Genomic DNA, 21,628 nt, shown 5'->3' with positions numbered 1-21,628 from the left:
GCAGGTAATTGTGTCTTTTTCCGTCCAGTAGTTAAAGCAAATTGGACCCGTGAAACGCCTGTCTTGCTGTAGCCTAGTATCTAGCGTTCACCACACACGAGCGAGCTGTATGCGCCTTCCTAACTGGCCAGACAGACCTAACTCGGAGCCTCCGCATCCCGTCGGCTAAGTGTAACTTGTTTATATGGAGAGGCTTTCTGAAATGAAGCTGATATTTCATGAATTGTAAATTAGGGCCGTTCTCTCCAGCGAAACGTCGCCCAAATGTTTTCACTCTGCTTAAAAGCAGCACTTTTGTTTTTTTGTTTTTACTTTGTGCTTTGTGTTTCATCTTTTTTTTTCCCTTTTTAAAAAAAAAAAAAAAAAAAAAGCTTTTTACTCTAATGATATTTTCTAACATCTATTTTAGTTAAGCTTACTTGTGGTAGTTTCACTTGGTGTACACCAAGTGGTTTTTGCCATGCTGTGTCACCTTTAGAATCTGTTGAGAATCTAAACAAATCTGGCGTCTTAATCAGAGATCATTTTTCCCGACCTGAAAAAAATACCTGTATATGAGAGCTTTATGTTAACTCATGTTATCTTGTAGCCTATTTCTTCACATTATTTTACATTCGACTGCTGATATTTACAGGGTCTTCCTGATTCACTGCACTGGTTTTACTAGGCTATTGTATCTATCTCCTTACCATCCTCTGAATTCTCGTCTTTACTTTATTCTAAATATCTGATGTTTTATTTATCGGTTTGTTTATTTGTATTTTTTTTTTTTTTTTTATTATTTTCCTTTTTCTCCATTATTGTGTTAAATGCTCCAAACGTAAAGCACTTTGAGATGCATTCTGTGTATGAAAGGTACTATGTAAATAAAACGTATATTATACCTAATACAAGTTGAACTGTGAGTAAAGTATACGTGCCGTTGGTCAAACAAATGCTTCTTTCAATACCAATGGCTTGTAGGAAAAACTAAGAAGAGTTATTGTAAATGTTACAAAGTTTGAATAGGCTTTTCTTGTATTCTTCAGTTTACATTTTTTTTTTTTTGTGAAGCTTAATGCTTGTTTTCATCGGGAAAGTTTAGATTGTTGTTGAGCAGCAACTGTGTGCTTGGTTTTCCATGTCCCTGTAGTTTTCACCTTCTAGTAGAATTCTTGTCTTGCTGTGTTCAATCCCCTCCGTTATGTTTTGAAGAAGATGAAAATGGGTGCCTGTAAATCCACTGTATATCCGACGTAGGCTACAAGCCCGCGGTGTAATGTCAGGCAGCGGTTCGCCCAAGAGCTGCAAAGGGATGATGCTGTCCAATGTCCTGGCCCACTCTTTAGGTTCCGCTGCGTTCCGGTCGGTGCTTTTGATTGTTTCAGTCTAGCCCACGACTGATTAAAGTGTAGACAGCATAGAAGAAAGCGCATCCAGGATTGTTGTCATTTGTTTCCTCGACCGATTTCGTCCTATACGAGAAAATCTTCAGGGGTCTCAAAGCACACAATCTGCAAGCCATCTTACAATGAAACTTTTTTTTTTTTTTTTCTCTCACACCGTCTGATTATTGAACACATAGTCTGCATTCCTGTCGACATCACAAGTTGTATAATATTGTTCTGAACATCTCACAAGTTAGCCTACTCGTTGCAGGATCTCCAAGTAAAGCGAATCACCAAAGATCCTGTTTTTACGCGCAGTGTCAATCGATGTTTGATAAGCTAATATCAGTGTACTTCATGGAGTTTTGCTCATCAGCAGTTGCTACTGCATAATATGTTGTCAACTTAGACTCAGCACTCGATTGACGTGTGTGTGCTGTTACGTATCAGGTCTATAAGCCGTGCGCCAAGGAGAAGTGCTCATTCACGTCGCTGGAGCTGCCATGCTTTCCGTCGTTATAGTGTTCTATCGGCTGGCCTGGCGCTCTCGGGGCTGAGAGGCAGACGGGTAACACGCGGGAGGAGCTTTAAGTAGGCTATTTTGACCGGTAGCTTTCGCTTACGGCCATACCACGCTGAACACGCCCGATCTCGTCCGATCTCGGAAGCTAAGCAGCGTCGGGCCTGGTTAGTACTTGGATGGGAGACCGCCTGGGAATACCAGGTGCCGTAAGCTTTTCCCAACTTCAGCCAGTGCAACCGTTTCTTTTTATTTATTTTTTTTAGACTGTCTTTCTGTGCGTGCCTGCTCCGTTCACCTTTGGCTGCCCGGCGATTTTTCTACCCCTTGACTGTTTGCTTCCTGTGTTTGCAAAAACATAAAATAAATAAACAAGTCAAAATGCATACGTATTTTCTAAAACAATGTATAAGCGAGCAACCGGTTGGGGGGGGAAAAAGGACGAGTTGACTGTCAACAGCTGGCTTGGCGTTCTCGGGGCTGAGAGGCAGGCGGGTAACACGCGTGTGACTCCTAGCCGGGTTGAAGGGGCTTTAAGTAGGCTACTTTGACCGGTAACTCTCGCTTACGGCCATACCACGCTGAACACGCCCGATCTCGTCCGATCTCGGAAGCTAAGCAGCGTCGGGCCTGGTTAGTACTTGGATGGGAGACCGCCTGGGAATACCAGGTGCCGTAAGCTTTTCTCACCTTCAGCCAGTGCAACTGATTTTTTTTAGGCCGTCTGACTGTGCGTGCCTGCTCCCTACCTTCCTTCACACATTTGGTCGCCCAGCGCTTTTTCTACCCCCTTGACTTTTTGCTTCCTCCGTTTGAAAAAAACAAAGTTCCCGGTTTTGCGCGCAGTGTGAATTGATATTTGATAAGCTGATATCAGTGTACTTCATGGAGGTTTGCTTGACAACAGTTGCTACTGCATAATGTCTTGTCAATTTAGACGCAGCATTCGATTGACGTGCGTCTCCTATTACGTATCAGGCCTATATATAAGCCGTGCGCCAAGGAGAAGTGCTCATTCGCGTCTCCGTCGCTGGGGGGAGCGCCGCGCTTTCAGTCGTTAGTGTTATATTTCTGGACATGTATGGATCATTGTCCACCAGTGACCCTATTTCATAAGGCGAGAACTACAGTTGGAGCAGGTAATTGTGTCTTTTTCCGTCCAGTAGTTAAAGCAAATTGGACCCGTGAAACGCCTGTCTTGCTGTAGCCTAGTATCTAGCGTTCACCACACACGAGCGAGCTGTATGCGCCTTCCTAACTGGCCAGACAGACCTAACTCGGAGCCTCCGCATCCCGTCGGCTAAGTGTAACTTGTTTATATGGAGAGGCTTTCTGAAATGAAGCTGATATTTCATGAATTGTAAATTAGGGCCGTTCTCTCCAGCGAAACGTCGCCCAAATGTTTTCACTCTGCTTAAAAGCAGCACTTTTGTTTTTTTGTTTTTACTTTGTGCTTTGTGTTTCATCTTTTTTTTTCCCTTTTTAAAAAAAAAAAAAAAAAAAAAGCTTTTTACTCTAATGATATTTTCTAACATCTATTTTAGTTAAGCTTACTTGTGGTAGTTTCACTTGGTGTACACCAAGTGGTTTTTGCCATGCTGTGTCACCTTTAGAATCTGTTGAGAATCTAAACAAATCTGGCGTCTTAATCAGAGATCATTTTTCCCGACCTGAAAAAAATACCTGTATATGAGAGCTTTATGTTAACTCATGTTATCTTGTAGCCTATTTCTTCACATTATTTTACATTCGACTGCTGATATTTACAGGGTCTTCCTGATTCACTGCACTGGTTTTACTAGGCTATTGTATCTATCTCCTTACCATCCTCTGAATTCTCGTCTTTACTTTATTCTAAATATCTGATGTTTTATTTATCGGTTTGTTTATTTGTATTATTTTTTTTTTTTTAATTATTTTCCTTTTTCTCCATTATTGTGTTAAATGCTCCAAACGTAAAGCACTTTGAGATGCATTCTGTGTATGAAAGGTACTATGTAAATAAAACGTATATTATACCTAATACAAGTTGAACTGTGAGTAAAGTATACGTGCCGTTGGTCAAACAAATGCTTCTTTCAATACCAATGGCTTGTAGGAAAAACAAAGAAGAGTTATTGTAAATGTTACAAAGTTTGAATAGGCTTTTCTTGTATTCTTCAGTTTACATTTTTTTTTTTTTGTGAAGCTTAATGCTTGTTTTCATCGGGAAAGTTTAGATTGTTGTTGAGCAGCAACTGTGTGCTTGGTTTTCCATGTCCCTGTAGTTTTCACCTTCTAGTAGAATTCTTGTCTTGCTGTGTTCAATCCCCTCCGTTATGTTTTGAAGAAGATGAAAATGGGTGCCTGTAAATCCACTGTATATCCGACGTAGGCTACAAGCCCGCGGTGTAATGTCAGGCAGCGGTTCGCCCAAGAGCTGCAAAGGGATGATGCTGTCCAATGTCCTGGCCCACTCTTTAGGTTCCGCTGCGTTCCGGTCGGTGCTTTTGATTGTTTCAGTCTAGCCCACGACTGATTAAAGTGTAGACAGCATAGAAGAAAGCGCATCCAGGATTGTTGTCATTTGTTTCCTCGACCGATTTCGTCCTATACGAGAAAATCTTCAGGGGTCTCAAAGCACACAATCTGCAAGCCATCTTACAATGAAACTTTTTTTTTTTTTTTTCTCTCACACCGTCTGATTATTGAACACATAGTCTGCATTCCTGTCGACATCACAAGTTGTATAATATTGTTCTGAACATCTCACAAGTTAGCCTACTCGTTGCAGGATCTCCAAGTAAAGCGAATCACCAAAGATCCTGTTTTTACGCGCAGTGTCAATCGATGTTTGATAAGCTAATATCAGTGTACTTCATGGAGTTTTGCTCATCAGCAGTTGCTACTGCATAATATGTTGTCAACTTAGACTCAGCACTCGATTGACGTGTGTGTGCTGTTACGTATCAGGTCTATAAGCCGTGCGCCAAGGAGAAGTGCTCATTCACGTCGCTGGAGCTGCCATGCTTTCCGTCGTTATAGTGTTCTATCGGCTGGCCTGGCGCTCTCGGGGCTGAGAGGCAGACGGGTAACACGCGGGAGGAGCTTTAAGTAGGCTATTTTGACCGGTAGCTTTCGCTTACGGCCATACCACGCTGAACACGCCCGATCTCGTCCGATCTCGGAAGCTAAGCAGCGTCGGGCCTGGTTAGTACTTGGATGGGAGACCGCCTGGGAATACCAGGTGCCGTAAGCTTTTCCCAACTTCAGCCAGTGCAACCGTTTCTTTTTATTTATTTTTTTTAGACTGTCTTTCTGTGCGTGCCTGCTCCGTTCACCTTTGGCTGCCCGGCGATTTTTCTACCCCTTGACTGTTTGCTTCCTGTGTTTGCAAAAACATAAAATAAATAAACAAGTCAAAATGCATACGTATTTTCTAAAACAATGTATAAGCGAGCAACCGGTTGGGGGGGGAAAAAGGACGAGTTGACTGTCAACAGCTGGCTTGGCGTTCTCGGGGCTGAGAGGCAGGCGGGTAACACGCGTGTGACTCCTAGCCGGGTTGAAGGGGCTTTAAGTAGGCTACTTTGACCGGTAACTCTCGCTTACGGCCATACCACGCTGAACACGCCCGATCTCGTCCGATCTCGGAAGCTAAGCAGCGTCGGGCCTGGTTAGTACTTGGATGGGAGACCGCCTGGGAATACCAGGTGCCGTAAGCTTTTCTCACCTTCAGCCAGTGCAACTGATTTTTTTTAGGCCGTCTGACTGTGCGTGCCTGCTCCCTACCTTCCTTCACACATTTGGTCGCCCAGCGCTTTTTCTACCCCCTTGACTTTTTGCTTCCTCCGTTTGAAAAAAACAAAGTTCCCGGTTTTGCGCGCAGTGTGAATTGATATTTGATAAGCTGATATCAGTGTACTTCATGGAGGTTTGCTTGACAACAGTTGCTACTGCATAATGTCTTGTCAATTTAGACGCAGCATTCGATTGACGTGCGTCTCCTATTACGTATCAGGCCTATATATAAGCCGTGCGCCAAGGAGAAGTGCTCATTCGCGTCTCCGTCGCTGGGGGGAGCGCCGCGCTTTCAGTCGTTAGTGTTATATTTCTGGACATGTATGGATCATTGTCCACCAGTGACCCTATTTCATAAGGCGAGAACTACAGTTGGAGCAGGTAATTGTGTCTTTTTCCGTCCAGTAGTTAAAGCAAATTGGACCCGTGAAACGCCTGTCTTGCTGTAGCCTAGTATCTAGCGTTCACCACACACGAGCGAGCTGTATGCGCCTTCCTAACTGGCCAGACAGACCTAACTCGGAGCCTCCGCATCCCGTCGGCTAAGTGTAACTTGTTTATATGGAGAGGCTTTCTGAAATGAAGCTGATATTTCATGAATTGTAAATTAGGGCCGTTCTCTCCAGCGAAACGTCGCCCAAATGTTTTCACTCTGCTTAAAAGCAGCACTTTTGTTTTTTTGTTTTTACTTTGTGCTTTGTGTTTCATCTTTTTTTTTCCCTTTTTAAAAAAAAAAAAAAAAAAAAAAGCTTTTTACTCTAATGATATTTTCTAACATCTATTTTAGTTAAGCTTACTTGTGGTAGTTTCACTTGGTGTACACCAAGTGGTTTTTGCCATGCTGTGTCACCTTTAGAATCTGTTGAGAATCTAAACAAATCTGGCGTCTTAATCAGAGATCATTTTTCCCGACCTGAAAAAAATACCTGTATATGAGAGCTTTATGTTAACTCATGTTATCTTGTAGCCTATTTCTTCACATTATTTTACATTCGACTGCTGATATTTACAGGGTCTTCCTGATTCACTGCACTGGTTTTACTAGGCTATTGTATCTATCTCCTTACCATCCTCTGAATTCTCGTCTTTACTTTATTCTAAATATCTGATGTTTTATTTATCGGTTTGTTTATTTGTATTTTTTTTTTTTTTTTTATTATTTTCCTTTTTCTCCATTATTGTGTTAAATGCTCCAAACGTAAAGCACTTTGAGATGCATTCTGTGTATGAAAGGTACTATGTAAATAAAACGTATATTATACCTAATACAAGTTGAACTGTGAGTAAAGTATACGTGCCGTTGGTCAAACAAATGCTTCTTTCAATACCAATGGCTTGTAGGAAAAACTAAGAAGAGTTATTGTAAATGTTACAAAGTTTGAATAGGCTTTTCTTGTATTCTTCAGTTTACATTTTTTTTTTTTTGTGAAGCTTAATGCTTGTTTTCATCGGGAAAGTTTAGATTGTTGTTGAGCAGCAACTGTGTGCTTGGTTTTCCATGTCCCTGTAGTTTTCACCTTCTAGTAGAATTCTTGTCTTGCTGTGTTCAATCCCCTCCGTTATGTTTTGAAGAAGATGAAAATGGGTGCCTGTAAATCCACTGTATATCCGACGTAGGCTACAAGCCCGCGGTGTAATGTCAGGCAGCGGTTCGCCCAAGAGCTGCAAAGGGATGATGCTGTCCAATGTCCTGGCCCACTCTTTAGGTTCCGCTGCGTTCCGGTCGGTGCTTTTGATTGTTTCAGTCTAGCCCACGACTGATTAAAGTGTAGACAGCATAGAAGAAAGCGCATCCAGGATTGTTGTCATTTGTTTCCTCGACCGATTTCGTCCTATACGAGAAAATCTTCAGGGGTCTCAAAGCACACAATCTGCAAGCCATCTTACAATGAAACTTTTTTTTTTTTTTTTCTCTCACACCGTCTGATTATTGAACACATAGTCTGCATTCCTGTCGACATCACAAGTTGTATAATATTGTTCTGAACATCTCACAAGTTAGCCTACTCGTTGCAGGATCTCCAAGTAAAGCGAATCACCAAAGATCCTGTTTTTACGCGCAGTGTCAATCGATGTTTGATAAGCTAATATCAGTGTACTTCATGGAGTTTTGCTCATCAGCAGTTGCTACTGCATAATATGTTGTCAACTTAGACTCAGCACTCGATTGACGTGTGTGTGCTGTTACGTATCAGGTCTATAAGCCGTGCGCCAAGGAGAAGTGCTCATTCACGTCGCTGGAGCTGCCATGCTTTCCGTCGTTATAGTGTTCTATCGGCTGGCCTGGCGCTCTCGGGGCTGAGAGGCAGACGGGTAACACGCGGGAGGAGCTTTAAGTAGGCTATTTTGACCGGTAGCTTTCGCTTACGGCCATACCACGCTGAACACGCCCGATCTCGTCCGATCTCGGAAGCTAAGCAGCGTCGGGCCTGGTTAGTACTTGGATGGGAGACCGCCTGGGAATACCAGGTGCCGTAAGCTTTTCCCAACTTCAGCCAGTGCAACCGTTTCTTTTTATTTATTTTTTTTAGACTGTCTTTCTGTGCGTGCCTGCTCCGTTCACCTTTGGCTGCCCGGCGATTTTTCTACCCCTTGACTGTTTGCTTCCTGTGTTTGCAAAAACATAAAATAAATAAACAAGTCAAAATGCATACGTATTTTCTAAAACAATGTATAAGCGAGCAACCGGTTGGGGGGGGAAAAAGGACGAGTTGACTGTCAACAGCTGGCTTGGCGTTCTCGGGGCTGAGAGGCAGGCGGGTAACACGCGTGTGACTCCTAGCCGGGTTGAAGGGGCTTTAAGTAGGCTACTTTGACCGGTAACTCTCGCTTACGGCCATACCACGCTGAACACGCCCGATCTCGTCCGATCTCGGAAGCTAAGCAGCGTCGGGCCTGGTTAGTACTTGGATGGGAGACCGCCTGGGAATACCAGGTGCCGTAAGCTTTTCTCACCTTCAGCCAGTGCAACTGATTTTTTTTAGGCCGTCTGACTGTGCGTGCCTGCTCCCTACCTTCCTTCACACATTTGGTCGCCCAGCGCTTTTTCTACCCCCTTGACTTTTTGCTTCCTCCGTTTGAAAAAAACAAAGTTCCCGGTTTTGCGCGCAGTGTGAATTGATATTTGATAAGCTGATATCAGTGTACTTCATGGAGGTTTGCTTGACAACAGTTGCTACTGCATAATGTCTTGTCAATTTAGACGCAGCATTCGATTGACGTGCGTCTCCTATTACGTATCAGGCCTATATATAAGCCGTGCGCCAAGGAGAAGTGCTCATTCGCGTCTCCGTCGCTGGGGGGAGCGCCGCGCTTTCAGTCGTTAGTGTTATATTTCTGGACATGTATGGATCATTGTCCACCAGTGACCCTATTTCATAAGGCGAGAACTACAGTTGGAGCAGGTAATTGTGTCTTTTTCCGTCCAGTAGTTAAAGCAAATTGGACCCGTGAAACGCCTGTCTTGCTGTAGCCTAGTATCTAGCGTTCACCACACACGAGCGAGCTGTATGCGCCTTCCTAACTGGCCAGACAGACCTAACTCGGAGCCTCCGCATCCCGTCGGCTAAGTGTAACTTGTTTATATGGAGAGGCTTTCTGAAATGAAGCTGATATTTCATGAATTGTAAATTAGGGCCGTTCTCTCCAGCGAAACGTCGCCCAAATGTTTTCACTCTGCTTAAAAGCAGCACTTTTGTTTTTTTGTTTTTACTTTGTGCTTTGTGTTTCATCTTTTTTTTTCCCTTTTTAAAAAAAAAAAAAAAAAAAAAGCTTTTTACTCTAATGATATTTTCTAACATCTATTTTAGTTAAGCTTACTTGTGGTAGTTTCACTTGGTGTACACCAAGTGGTTTTTGCCATGCTGTGTCACCTTTAGAATCTGTTGAGAATCTAAACAAATCTGGCGTCTTAATCAGAGATCATTTTTCCCGACCTGAAAAAAATACCTGTATATGAGAGCTTTATGTTAACTCATGTTATCTTGTAGCCTATTTCTTCACATTATTTTACATTCGACTGCTGATATTTACAGGGTCTTCCTGATTCACTGCACTGGTTTTACTAGGCTATTGTATCTATCTCCTTACCATCCTCTGAATTCTCGTCTTTACTTTATTCTAAATATCTGATGTTTTATTTATCGGTTTGTTTATTTGTATTATTTTTTTTTTTTTAATTATTTTCCTTTTTCTCCATTATTGTGTTAAATGCTCCAAACGTAAAGCACTTTGAGATGCATTCTGTGTATGAAAGGTACTATGTAAATAAAACGTATATTATACCTAATACAAGTTGAACTGTGAGTAAAGTATACGTGCCGTTGGTCAAACAAATGCTTCTTTCAATACCAATGGCTTGTAGGAAAAACAAAGAAGAGTTATTGTAAATGTTACAAAGTTTGAATAGGCTTTTCTTGTATTCTTCAGTTTACATTTTTTTTTTTTTGTGAAGCTTAATGCTTGTTTTCATCGGGAAAGTTTAGATTGTTGTTGAGCAGCAACTGTGTGCTTGGTTTTCCATGTCCCTGTAGTTTTCACCTTCTAGTAGAATTCTTGTCTTGCTGTGTTCAATCCCCTCCGTTATGTTTTGAAGAAGATGAAAATGGGTGCCTGTAAATCCACTGTATATCCGACGTAGGCTACAAGCCCGCGGTGTAATGTCAGGCAGCGGTTCGCCCAAGAGCTGCAAAGGGATGATGCTGTCCAATGTCCTGGCCCACTCTTTAGGTTCCGCTGCGTTCCGGTCGGTGCTTTTGATTGTTTCAGTCTAGCCCACGACTGATTAAAGTGTAGACAGCATAGAAGAAAGCGCATCCAGGATTGTTGTCATTTGTTTCCTCGACCGATTTCGTCCTATACGAGAAAATCTTCAGGGGTCTCAAAGCACACAATCTGCAAGCCATCTTACAATGAAACTTTTTTTTTTTTTTTTCTCTCACACCGTCTGATTATTGAACACATAGTCTGCATTCCTGTCGACATCACAAGTTGTATAATATTGTTCTGAACATCTCACAAGTTAGCCTACTCGTTGCAGGATCTCCAAGTAAAGCGAATCACCAAAGATCCTGTTTTTACGCGCAGTGTCAATCGATGTTTGATAAGCTAATATCAGTGTACTTCATGGAGTTTTGCTCATCAGCAGTTGCTACTGCATAATATGTTGTCAACTTAGACTCAGCACTCGATTGACGTGTGTGTGCTGTTACGTATCAGGTCTATAAGCCGTGCGCCAAGGAGAAGTGCTCATTCACGTCGCTGGAGCTGCCATGCTTTCCGTCGTTATAGTGTTCTATCGGCTGGCCTGGCGCTCTCGGGGCTGAGAGGCAGACGGGTAACACGCGGGAGGAGCTTTAAGTAGGCTATTTTGACCGGTAGCTTTCGCTTACGGCCATACCACGCTGAACACGCCCGATCTCGTCCGATCTCGGAAGCTAAGCAGCGTCGGGCCTGGTTAGTACTTGGATGGGAGACCGCCTGGGAATACCAGGTGCCGTAAGCTTTTCCCAACTTCAGCCAGTGCAACCGTTTCTTTTTATTTATTTTTTTTAGACTGTCTTTCTGTGCGTGCCTGCTCCGTTCACCTTTGGCTGCCCGGCGATTTTTCTACCCCTTGACTGTTTGCTTCCTGTGTTTGCAAAAACATAAAATAAATAAACAAGTCAAAATGCATACGTATTTTCTAAAACAATGTATAAGCGAGCAACCGGTTGGGGGGGGAAAAAGGACGAGTTGACTGTCAACAGCTGGCTTGGCGTTCTCGGGGCTGAGAGGCAGGCGGGTAACACGCGTGTGACTCCTAGCCGGGTTGAAGGGGCTTTAAGTAGGCTACTTTGACCGGTAACTCTCGCTTACGGCCATACCACGCTGAACACGCCCGATCTCGTCCGATCTCGGAAGCTAAGCAGCGTCGGGCCTGGTTAGTACTTGGATGGGAGACCGCCTGGGAACGGGCCATGACCCCCCCAAGTCCCTATCCTCGATCCTGGGATGAGCACGATCCTGGGCCACCTGCTGGACGATCCTGGTACTGCAAGATGCGGTGGACGAGTGGGTAAAGCACTTGTTTCCCATTCATAAGATCACAGGTTGGAGCCCCAGTTCAGCTATTTGAAACTCATAGATTGAAATCTCTGTGAAAGATGTATAATCCCTTAAACTGCTTGAGTGAATAATTTGTAGTTTAAAGGTGCAAACCCCTTTGCTGAAATGCAGTTAGTTTCAGGGAAGTATAATACAAGTAAGTATTCTTCATCTTTTTGGACCCTTGATTTCAGGTAAACTTTTAATTTCAGGTAAGTATCGCACCCCAGTTAGTTTCAGGGAAGTATAATACGGGTAAGTATTCTTATTCATCTTTTTGGACCCTTGATTTCAGGTAAACTTTTAATTTCAGGTAAGCATTGCACTCCAGTTAGTTTCAGGGAAGTATAATACAGGTAAGTATTCTTATTTATCTTTTTGGACCCTTAATTTCAGGTAAAGTTTTAATTTAAGGTAAGCATTGCACTCCAACATAGGTACATGTTATAAAAGTTATCCAAGTGGATTTTTTTAGTATGTAAAGCAGTTTATAACTGGTAAGTATTCTTTGATTAAGCTATCGCAACACATGAATGAAAAATTACCCTTTTATATACAGCGAGTATGAAACACTTAAAAATGGAATTATTATGTTAACACCAGGTAACAAGCAGAGCCATTTTCAAATGCAATGAAAATATTTTATTGACACCACAGGAATGAAACGTGAAATCAAACATGACGTGACGAATCCCAAATGCTTGATGCAAAAGGTAATTTCAGGTAGTAACAGATATGTATGAATGAAACATGAATGAACATTTTGTATGAAACACATGAATTACACTAAAACATGTATGTAAAAAACAACACACAAATAAGTTAAATAAATATACATTATAAACATTTAAAACGTTTTTAAACAATTTCACATTATTTACATCATTGTGTGTGTGTGTCTCAGTGTGTGTGTGTTAGTGTGTGTGTGTGTGTGTGTGTGTGTGTGTCAGCGTGTATGTGTCTGTCAGTATGTGTGTGTGTGTGTGTGTGTGTGTGTGTGAGCGTGTATGTGTCTGTCAGTATGTGTGTGTGTGTGTGTCAGTGTGTGTGACAGTCATTGCAACCCACAACAGGTTTAGAGGGTGGTTCTCCTCTTCTCCAGTTCCCCATCCACCACAGTTTTAAAGTGTTCATAGCTGGTGTATGTTACACCTTCGAAGCCAGATGTGGTGGACATATTGGTGGAGGGACAAAAGGTGAAGATTTTCTGGCTGCTTCCAGCCACCTTGTCTTTGGAAGGGGTGTATTTCTTCCGCTGCCCCCCACACTGCGGCACCTTGCAAGCCCCACATGGCTTATTGGACTTGTTGGGCATAACAGGTTTCACTGCGGGAGGACAGGGTGGGAGGACAGGGAGGAAGACTGGGTTGGCAGATGGCAGCAACCTCACTGATGGAGCCTGTGGTTGGGTTGGCAGCACCAGGAGGACAGGTGCTTTTGCCACGGCAGATGGCACGTAGGATGCAGTGGCAGGCTTGGGCTGGATACAGCGGTTTGAAGGCCCTGGTTGACAGTCTGGCTGTGGGTCTTCAAAGTCCAACCTGTAAATATAAAAGAAAAAAAACACACAAGCACAATACTGTGAGTATCATATACAATAATACAGTGTCATACAGTACAGCTCCCAGTGTGCTGTGTGCTCATTGGGAAAATATATATATAAAAAACTTAATAGCAATACAAATCTGATAAAATCTTTTATAATAAATGAGACTCTTTAGTGGTGAGAACCTTATAAGTATGGGTGTGCATTAACATTTTACTCTACACAAAAAAATAAATGGATAAAGTGAGCGAAGAGCTTACCTCCGCTTTTCCCCACGCCTTTTGCCAGCGACATGGTGAGGCTCCTGGTACTGCACCTGAGGTCTATCTGGTGGTGGCAGTGACGACGGCAGAGCAGGGGCATCAGGCATTGGTTGGCCTGACAGAACATTCCGATGAGTCTTCACTCTTGGCCTGACCGTTGCCCTGAAGTTGGCCATCTTCTCCTCCCTCCTGAAAAAGTTGCTGATGGACTTGACGTTTATGTTGGGCAGCGGGATGGCGAGGCTGCCCACGACCGGGTCGTCCCTCACTCTGTCGGCAATCCTCTTGTACTGGCCTTTGATGGATGAGGTCAGCTTGCTGGGAGACGAGTGGAATTTGCTGCAGGTGGGATGGTGCTGCAGCATCTTAATCAGGAGGTACAGAAGACGGCTCTCCTCGGTCACCTGCGCTGCTTGGGGGTACCTCATCCAGCCAAACTTGGTCTTCTGGGCTGCGCTGGTCTCTGGCGTGTCGGCTCCGAGGCAACGACCAAAGAGGGTGTAGCCCCACCTGGACTCGTACTTCTTGACGAAGTTGGCGCCGGACCGGTCGTGGTCGTGGAGAGCAGCAGCAGTTTACCTGAATCATGGCTCTCCATTCTTTCTGGTAATGTAAACACAGGTAATAGGGATCAGTGATGACTGTTCATTTAACTTTCCAACAAGTGACTGTAACAAAACTTTTAAACATGGCTCATTTGCAGTTAGTAGTCATCATATAAATAAGGTCAAAGCAAGAGAGCCATGTTATTTATTTAAACTGGATGACAGTATTTACACACACATCCCGTGAGATGTAATAAAAGCCTATCACTGCACATATTAGTTTGATAGTGGTGTACTCATTAACACAGCTTAAAAATCAGGTGTTGTGTTTACACATCCAAAGCATATTTAGACCTCGAATTTCGACTCCACACTGTAGTAACAACATCTACAAAGTCTAAACATGCTAGCCAGATGATCAGATGAGGGCTTAAATACATTTTAGAGACCCTGCAGCCCTCGTAAAAGTAGTAAGCAAAAACAGCCCATTCATTCATCACTTTGTTGTTAGCATGCAAATCGCGGTTGACATGTTTACACTTCTAAAGCATATTTACACATCGAATTGCAACTCCACATTGTTGTAACACCATCTCCATAGTCTTAAGAAGTGGGCTAGAGTGTTCGATCACGTTTTTAATGTATTTACAGAGATCGTCAGGTCATTACACTGGCGATTGGTACTTCATTCATTTTCAATGCATTCATGCCAATCGCAGTTGGCATGTTTACACTTCTAAAGCATACTTACACGTCGAATTTCAACTCCAAACTGTTGTAACACCATATCCATGGTCTTAAGAAGTGAGCTAGAGTGTCCGATCACGATTTAAAAGTATTTCCAGAGATCGTCAGATCATTACACTGGCGATTGGTAGAAGCTAGCTCAATCATTCATTTCAATGCATTTAGCTAGCATGCTAATCACGGTCGATATTCTAACAAATCTAAAGCATATTTCAGCTTTACATTTCGAATCCACACAGTAGTAATACATTCTTCAAGGTCCCAACATGTAAAATCAATAGTCTGATCGGATTTTCAACGCATATGAGAGAGATCGAACCTAGCTATTTTAATGTAAACAAGCGGTGCTAGCCTAGTTAGCTACTAGCCAATTGGTGTCTGAAAATGAGTGTCAGTACGGCGCTAACTAGATTATCATGTCAAACCTCAGGCAAATTCAGGCAAATTATCCAAAAATACATAGAGTTTCAGTCATTACTTATCAAATAATTACACCAAACTTACCTGAGAATAAAAATATTAGTCTGTCAAATCTGTCAAACGGCCGACTGCATTAACAAAAGATGGCCGCCAGAATTTTTCTAACACAGCTCAGTCTCGAATGACGATTCCACAACAGAGGTCTCTGATTGGCTGATCGCTGCTCAGCTCTCCTCAACAGGGCTCAATGATTGGCTTGTCGTTCCTCAACTTTGCACAACAGGGCTCAACCATTGGTCCGTTGAGCAGGCTTTAGGGACTTGGGAGAGAATTCGCCTGGGAACACCAGGTGCCGTAAGCTTTTCTCACCTTCAGCCAGTGCAACTGATTTTTTTTAGGCCGTCTGACTGTGCGTGCCTGCTCCCTACCTTCCTTCACACATTTGGTCGCCCAGCGCTTTTTCTACCCCCTTGACTTTTTGCTTCCTCCGTTTGAAAAAAACAAAGTTCCCGGTTTTGCGCGCAGTGTGAATTGATATTTGATAAGCTGATATCAGTGTACTTCATGGAGGTTTGCTTGACAACAGTTGCTACTGCATAATGTCTTGTCAATTTAGACGCAGCATTCGATTGACGTGCGTCTCCTATTACGTATCAGGCCTATATATAAGCCGTGCGCCAAGGAGAAGTGCTCATTCGCGTCTCCGTCGCTGGGGGGAGCGCCGCGCTTTCAGTCGTTAGTGTTATATTTCTGGACATGTATGGATCATTGTCCACCAGTGACCCTATTTCATAAGGCGAGAACTACAGTTGGAGCAGGTAATTGTGTCTTTTTCCGTCCAGTAGTTAAAGCAAATTGGACCCGTGAAACGCCTGTCTTGCTGTAGCCTAGTATCTAGCGTTCACCACACACGAGCGAGCTGTATGCGCCTTCCTAACTGGCCAGACAGACCTAACTCGGAGCCTCCGCATCCCGTCGGCTAAGTGTAACTTGTTTATATGGAGAGGCTTTCTGAAATGAAGCTGATATTTCATGAATTGTAAATTAGGGCCGTTCTCTCCAGCGAAACGTCGCCCAAATGTTTTCACTCTGCTTAAAAGCAGCACTTTTGTTTTTTTGTTTTTACTTTGTGCTTTGTGTTTCATCTTTTTTTTTCCCTTTTTAAAAAAAAAAAAAAAAAAAAAGCTTTTTACTCTAATGATATTTTCTAACATCTATTTTAGTTAAGCTTACTTGTGGTAGTTTCACTTGGTGTACACCAAGTGGTTTTTGCCATGCTGTGTCACCTTTAGAATCTGTTGAGAATCTAAACAAATCTGGCGTCTTAATCAGAGATCATTTTTCCCGACCTGAAAAAAATACCTGTATATGAGAGCTTTATGTTAACTCATGTTATCTTGTAGCCTATTTCTTCACATTATTTTACATTCGACTGCTGATATTTACAGGGTCTTCCTGATTCACTGCACTGGTTTTACTAGGCTATTGTATCTATCTCCTTACCATCCTCTGAATTCTCGTCTTTACTTTATTCTAAATATCTGATGTTTTATTTATCGGTTTGTTTATTTGTATTATTTTTTTTTTTTTAATTATTTTCCTTTTTCTCCGTTATTGTGTTAAATGCTCCAAACGTAAAGCACTTTGAGATGCATTCTGTGTATGAAAGGTACTATGTAAATAAAACGTATATTATACCTAATACAAGTTGAACTGTGAGTAAAGTATACGTGCCGTTGGTCAAACAAATGCTTCTTTCAATACCAATGGCTTGTAGGAAAAACAAAGAAGAGTTATTGTAAATGTTACAAAGTTTGAATAGGCTTTTCTTGTATTCTTCAGTTTACAATTTTTTTTTTTGTGAAGCTTAATGCTTGTTTTCATCGGGAAAGTTTAGATTGTTGTTGAGCAGCAACTGTGTGCTTGGTTTTCCATGTCCCTGTAGTTTTCACCTTCTAGTAGAATTCTTGTCTTGCTGTGTTCAATCCCCTCCGTTATGTTTTGAAGAAGATGAAAATGGGTGCCTGTAAATCCACTGTATATCCGACGTAGGCTACAAGCCCGCGGTGTAATGTCAGGCAGCGGTTCGCCCAAGAGCTGCAAAGGGATGATGCTGTCCAATGTCCTGGCCCACTCTTTAGGTTCCGCTGCGTTCCGGTCGGTGCTTTTGATTGTTTCAGTCTAGCCCACGACTGATTAAAGTGTAGACAGCATAGAAGAAAGCGCATCCAGGATTGTTGTCATTTGTTTCCTCGACCGATTTCGTCCTATACGAGAAAATCTTCAGGGGTCTCAAAGCACACAATCTGCAAGCCATCTTACAATGAAACTTTTTTTTTTTTTTTTCTCTCACACCGTCTGATTATTGAACACATAGTCTGCATTCCTGTCGACATCACAAGTTGTATAATATTGTTCTGAACATCTCACAAGTTAGCCTACTCGTTGCAGGATCTCCAAGTAAAGCGAATCACCAAAGATCCTGTTTTTACGCGCAGTGTCAATCGATGTTTGATAAGCTAATATCAGTGTACTTCATGGAGTTTTGCTCATCAGCAGTTGCTACTGCATAATATGTTGTCAACTTAGACTCAGCACTCGATTGACGTGTGTGTGCTGTTACGTATCAGGTCTATAAGCCGTGCGCCAAGGAGAAGTGCTCATTCACGTCGCTGGAGCTGCCATGCTTTCCGTCGTTATAGTGTTCTATCGGCTGGCCTGGCGCTCTCGGGGCTGAGAGGCAGACGGGTAACACGCGGGAGGAGCTTTAAGTAGGCTATTTTGACCGGTAGCTTTCGCTTACGGCCATACCACGCTGAACACGCCCGATCTCGTCCGATCTCGGAAGCTAAGCAGCGTCGGGCCTGGTTAGTACTTGGATGGGAGACCGCCTGGGAATACCAGGTGCCGTAAGCTTTTCTCACCTTCAGCCAGTGCAACTGATTTTTTTTAGGCCGTCTGACTGTGCGTGCCTGCTCCCTACCTTCCTTCACACATTTGGTCGCCCAGCGCTTTTTCTACCCCCTTGACTTTTTGCTTCCTCCGTTTGAAAAAAACAAAGTTCCCGGTTTTGCGCGCAGTGTGAATTGATATTTGATAAGCTGATATCAGTGTACTTCATGGAGGTTTGCTTGACAACAGTTGCTACTGCATAATGTCTTGTCAATTTAGACGCAGCATTCGATTGACGTGCGTCTCCTATTACGTATCAGGCCTATATATAAGCCGTGCGCCAAGGAGAAGTGCTCATTCGCGTCTCCGTCGCTGGGGGGAGCGCCGCGCTTTCAGTCGTTAGTGTCATATTTCTGGACATGTATGGATCATTGTCCACCAGTGACCCTATTTCATAAGGCGAGAACTACAGTTGGAGCAGGTAATTGTGTCTTTTTCCGTCCAGTAGTTAAAGCAAATTGGACCCGTGAAACGCCTGTCTTGCTGTAGCCTAGTATCTAGCGTTCACCACACACGAGCGAGCTGTATGCGCCTTCCTAACTGGCCAGACAGACCTAACTCGGAGCCTCCGCATCCCGTCGGCTAAGTGTAACTTGTTTATATGGAGAGGCTTTCTGAAATGAAGCTGATATTTCATGAATTGTAAATTAGGGCCGTTCTCTCCAGCGAAACGTCGCCCAAATGTTTTCACTCTGCTTAAAAGCAGCACTTTTGTTTTTTTTTTCCCTTTTTAAAAAAAAAAAAAAAAAAAAGCTTTTTACTCTAATGATATTTTCTAACATCTATTTTAGTTAAGCTTACTTGTGGTAGTTTCACTTGGTGTACACCAAGTGGTTTTTGCCATGCCGTGTCACCTTTAGAATCTGTTGAGAATCCAAACAAATCTGGCGTCTTAATCAGAGATCATTTTTCCCGACCTGAAAAAAATACCTGTATATGAGAGCTTTATGTTAACTCATGTTATCTTGTAGCCTATTTCTTCACATTATTTTACATTCGACTGCTGATATTTACAGGGTCTTCCTAATTCACTGCACTGGTTTTACTAGGCTATTGTATCTATCTCCTTACCATCCTCTGAATTCTCGTCTTTACTTTATTCTAAATATCTGATGTTTTATTTATCGGTTTGTTTATTTGTATTATTGTTTTATTTTCCTTTTTCTCCGTTATTGTGTTAAATGCTCCAAACGTAAAGCACTTTGAGATGCATTCTGTGTATGAAAGGTACTATGTAAATAAAACGTATATTATACCTAATACAAGTTGAACTGTGAGTAAAGTATACGTGCCGTTGGTCAAACAAATGCTTCTTTCAATACCAATGGCTTGTAGGAAAAACAAAGAAGAGTTATTGTAAATGTTACAAAGTTTGAATAGGCTTTTCTTGTATTCTTCAGTTTACAATTTTTTTTTTTGTGAAGCTTAATGCTTGTTTTCATCGGGAAAGTTTAGATTGTTGTTGAGCAGCAACTGTGTGCTTGGTTTTCCATGTCCCTGTAGTTTTCACCTTCTAGTAGAATTCTTGTCTTGCTGTGTTCAATCCCCTCCGTTATGTTTTGAAGAAGATGAAAATGGGTGCCTGTAAATCCACTGTATATCCGACGTAGGCTACAAGCCCGCGGTGTAATGTCAGGCAGCGGTTCGCCCAAGAGCTGCAAAGGGATGATGCTGTCCAATGTCCTGGCCCACTCTTTAGGTTCCGCTGCGTTCCGGTCGGTGCTTTTGATTGTTTCAGTCTAGCCCACGACTGATTAAAGTGTAGACAGCATAGAAGAAAGCGCATCCAGGATTGTTGTCATTTGTTTCCTCGACCGATTTCGTCCTATACGAGAAAATCTTCAGGGGTCTCAAAGCACACAATCTGCAAGCCATCTTACAATGAAACTTTTTTTTTTTTTTTTCTCTCACACCGTCTGATTATTGAACACATAGTCTGCATTCCTGTCGACATCACAAGTTGTATAATATTGTTCTGAACATCTCACAAGTTAGCCTACTCGTTGCAGGATCTCCAAGTAAAGCGAATCACCAAAGATCCTGTTTTTACGCGCAGTGTCAATCGATGTTTGATAAGCTAATATCAGTGTACTTCATGGAGTTTTGCTCATCAGCAGTTGCTACTGCATAATATGTTGTCAACTTAGACTCAGCACTCGATTGACGTGTGTGTGCTGTTACGTATCAGGTCTATAAGCCGTGCGCCAAGGAGAAGTGCTCATTCACGTCGCTGGAGCTGCCATGCTTTCCGTCGTTATAGTGTTCTATCGGCTGGCCTGGCGCTCTCGGGGCTGAGAGGCAGACGGGTAACACGCGGGAGGAGCTTTAAGTAGGCTATTTTGACCGGTAGCTTTCGCTTACGGCCATACCACGCTGAACACGCCCGATCTCGTCCGATCTCGGAAGCTAAGCAGCGTCGGGCCTGGTTAGTACTTGGATGGGAGACCGCCTGGGAATACCAGGTGCCGTAAGCTTTTCCCAACTTCAGCCAGTGCGACCGTTTCTTTTTATTTATTTTTTTTAGACTGTCTTTCTGTGCGTGCCTGCTCCGTTCACCTTTGGCTGCCCGGCGATTTTTCTACCCCTTGACTGTTTGCTTCCTGTGTTTGCAAAAACATAAAATAAATAAACAAGTCAAAATGCATACGTATTTTCTAAAACAATGTATAAGCGAGCAACCGGTTGGGGGGAAAAAAAGGACGAGTTGACTGTCAACAGCTGGCTTGGCGTTCTCGGGGCTGAGAGGCAGGCGGGTAACACGCGTGTGACTCCTAGCCGGGTTGAAGGGGCTTTAAGTAGGCTACTTTGACCGGTAACTCTCGCTTACGGCCATACCACGCTGAACACGCCCGATCTCGTCCGATCTCGGAAGCTAAGCAGCGTCGGGCCTGGTTAGTACTTGGATGGGAGACCGCCTGGGAATACCAGGTGCCGTAAGCTTTTCTCACCTTCAGCCAGTGCAACTGATTTTTTTTTTAGGCCGTCTGACTGTGCGTGCCTGCTCCCTACCTTCCTTCACACATTTGGTCGCCCAGCGCTTTTTCTACCCCCTTGACTTTTTGCTTCCTCCGTTTGAAAAAAACAAAGTTCCCGGTTTTGCGCGCAGTGTGAATTGATATTTGATAAGCTGATATCAGTGTACTTCATGGAGGTTTGCTTGACAACAGTTGCTACTGCATAATGTCTTGTCAATTTAGACGCAGCATTCGATTGACGTGCGTCTCCTATTACGTATCAGGCCTATATATAAGCCGTGCGCCAAGGAGAAGTGCTCATTCGCGTCTCCGTCGCTGGGGGGAGCGCCGCGCTTTCAGTCGTTAGTGTTATATTTCTGGACATGTATGGATCATTGTCCACCAGTGACCCTATTTCATAAGGCGAGAACTACAGTTGGAGCAGGTAAT

At 43.0% G+C, this 21,628-nt stretch overlaps 1 protein-coding gene, 10 non-coding genes and 1 pseudogene across 11 annotated transcripts; 11 read left to right on the top strand and 1 right to left on the bottom strand.

Moving 5' to 3' along the window:
* The first annotated feature begins 1,984 nt into the window (after window positions 1-1,984).
* On the top strand, window positions 1,985-2,103 carry LOC121678622. The gene has a single exon (XR_006021303.1). It is a non-coding gene; the product is annotated as a 5S ribosomal RNA (ribosomal RNA).
* Window positions 2,104-2,450: 347 nt separating this feature from the next.
* LOC121678620 lies at window positions 2,451-2,569 on the top strand. The gene has a single exon (XR_006021301.1). It is a non-coding gene; the product is annotated as a 5S ribosomal RNA (ribosomal RNA).
* A 2,437-nt stretch (window positions 2,570-5,006) lies between these two features.
* Window positions 5,007-5,125, top strand: LOC121678619. The gene has a single exon (XR_006021300.1). It is a non-coding gene; the product is annotated as a 5S ribosomal RNA (ribosomal RNA).
* Window positions 5,126-5,472: 347 nt separating this feature from the next.
* On the top strand, window positions 5,473-5,591 carry LOC121678618. The gene has a single exon (XR_006021299.1). It is a non-coding gene; the product is annotated as a 5S ribosomal RNA (ribosomal RNA).
* Window positions 5,592-8,029: 2,438 nt separating this feature from the next.
* Window positions 8,030-8,148, top strand: LOC121678617. The gene has a single exon (XR_006021298.1). It is a non-coding gene; the product is annotated as a 5S ribosomal RNA (ribosomal RNA).
* Window positions 8,149-8,495: 347 nt separating this feature from the next.
* LOC121678616 lies at window positions 8,496-8,614 on the top strand. Its single transcript, XR_006021297.1, has one exon. It is a non-coding gene; the product is annotated as a 5S ribosomal RNA (ribosomal RNA).
* A 2,437-nt stretch (window positions 8,615-11,051) lies between these two features.
* On the top strand, window positions 11,052-11,170 carry LOC121678615. The gene has a single exon (XR_006021296.1). It is a non-coding gene; the product is annotated as a 5S ribosomal RNA (ribosomal RNA).
* A 347-nt stretch (window positions 11,171-11,517) lies between these two features.
* LOC121678650 lies at window positions 11,518-11,631 on the top strand (annotated as a pseudogene).
* A 1,051-nt stretch (window positions 11,632-12,682) lies between these two features.
* On the bottom strand, window positions 12,683-15,600 carry LOC121678301. The gene is made up of 3 exons (XM_042057736.1): window positions 15,357-15,600; window positions 13,558-14,163; window positions 12,683-13,292 (listed from the first exon to the last, which is right to left on the bottom strand). Exons 2-3 carry the CDS (start codon window positions 13,986-13,988, stop codon window positions 12,827-12,829), a joined length of 897 nt encoding a protein of 298 aa, XP_041913670.1. The 5' UTR covers window positions 13,989-14,163; window positions 15,357-15,600; the 3' UTR covers window positions 12,683-12,826.
* A 2,469-nt stretch (window positions 15,601-18,069) lies between these two features.
* LOC121678614 lies at window positions 18,070-18,188 on the top strand. The gene has a single exon (XR_006021295.1). It is a non-coding gene; the product is annotated as a 5S ribosomal RNA (ribosomal RNA).
* Window positions 18,189-20,579: 2,391 nt separating this feature from the next.
* On the top strand, window positions 20,580-20,698 carry LOC121678611. The gene has a single exon (XR_006021292.1). It is a non-coding gene; the product is annotated as a 5S ribosomal RNA (ribosomal RNA).
* A 347-nt stretch (window positions 20,699-21,045) lies between these two features.
* Window positions 21,046-21,164, top strand: LOC121678600. Its single transcript, XR_006021282.1, has one exon. It is a non-coding gene; the product is annotated as a 5S ribosomal RNA (ribosomal RNA).
* The last annotated feature ends 464 nt before the right edge of the window (window positions 21,165-21,628 follow it).

The sequence above is a fragment of the Alosa sapidissima genome, chromosome 12, assembly GCF_018492685.1.
Source record: "Alosa sapidissima isolate fAloSap1 chromosome 12, fAloSap1.pri, whole genome shotgun sequence".
NCBI classification, from domain to species: Eukaryota; Metazoa; Chordata; class Actinopteri; order Clupeiformes; family Clupeidae; genus Alosa; species Alosa sapidissima.
This window is presented reverse-complemented; position numbering and strand designations above follow the sequence as displayed.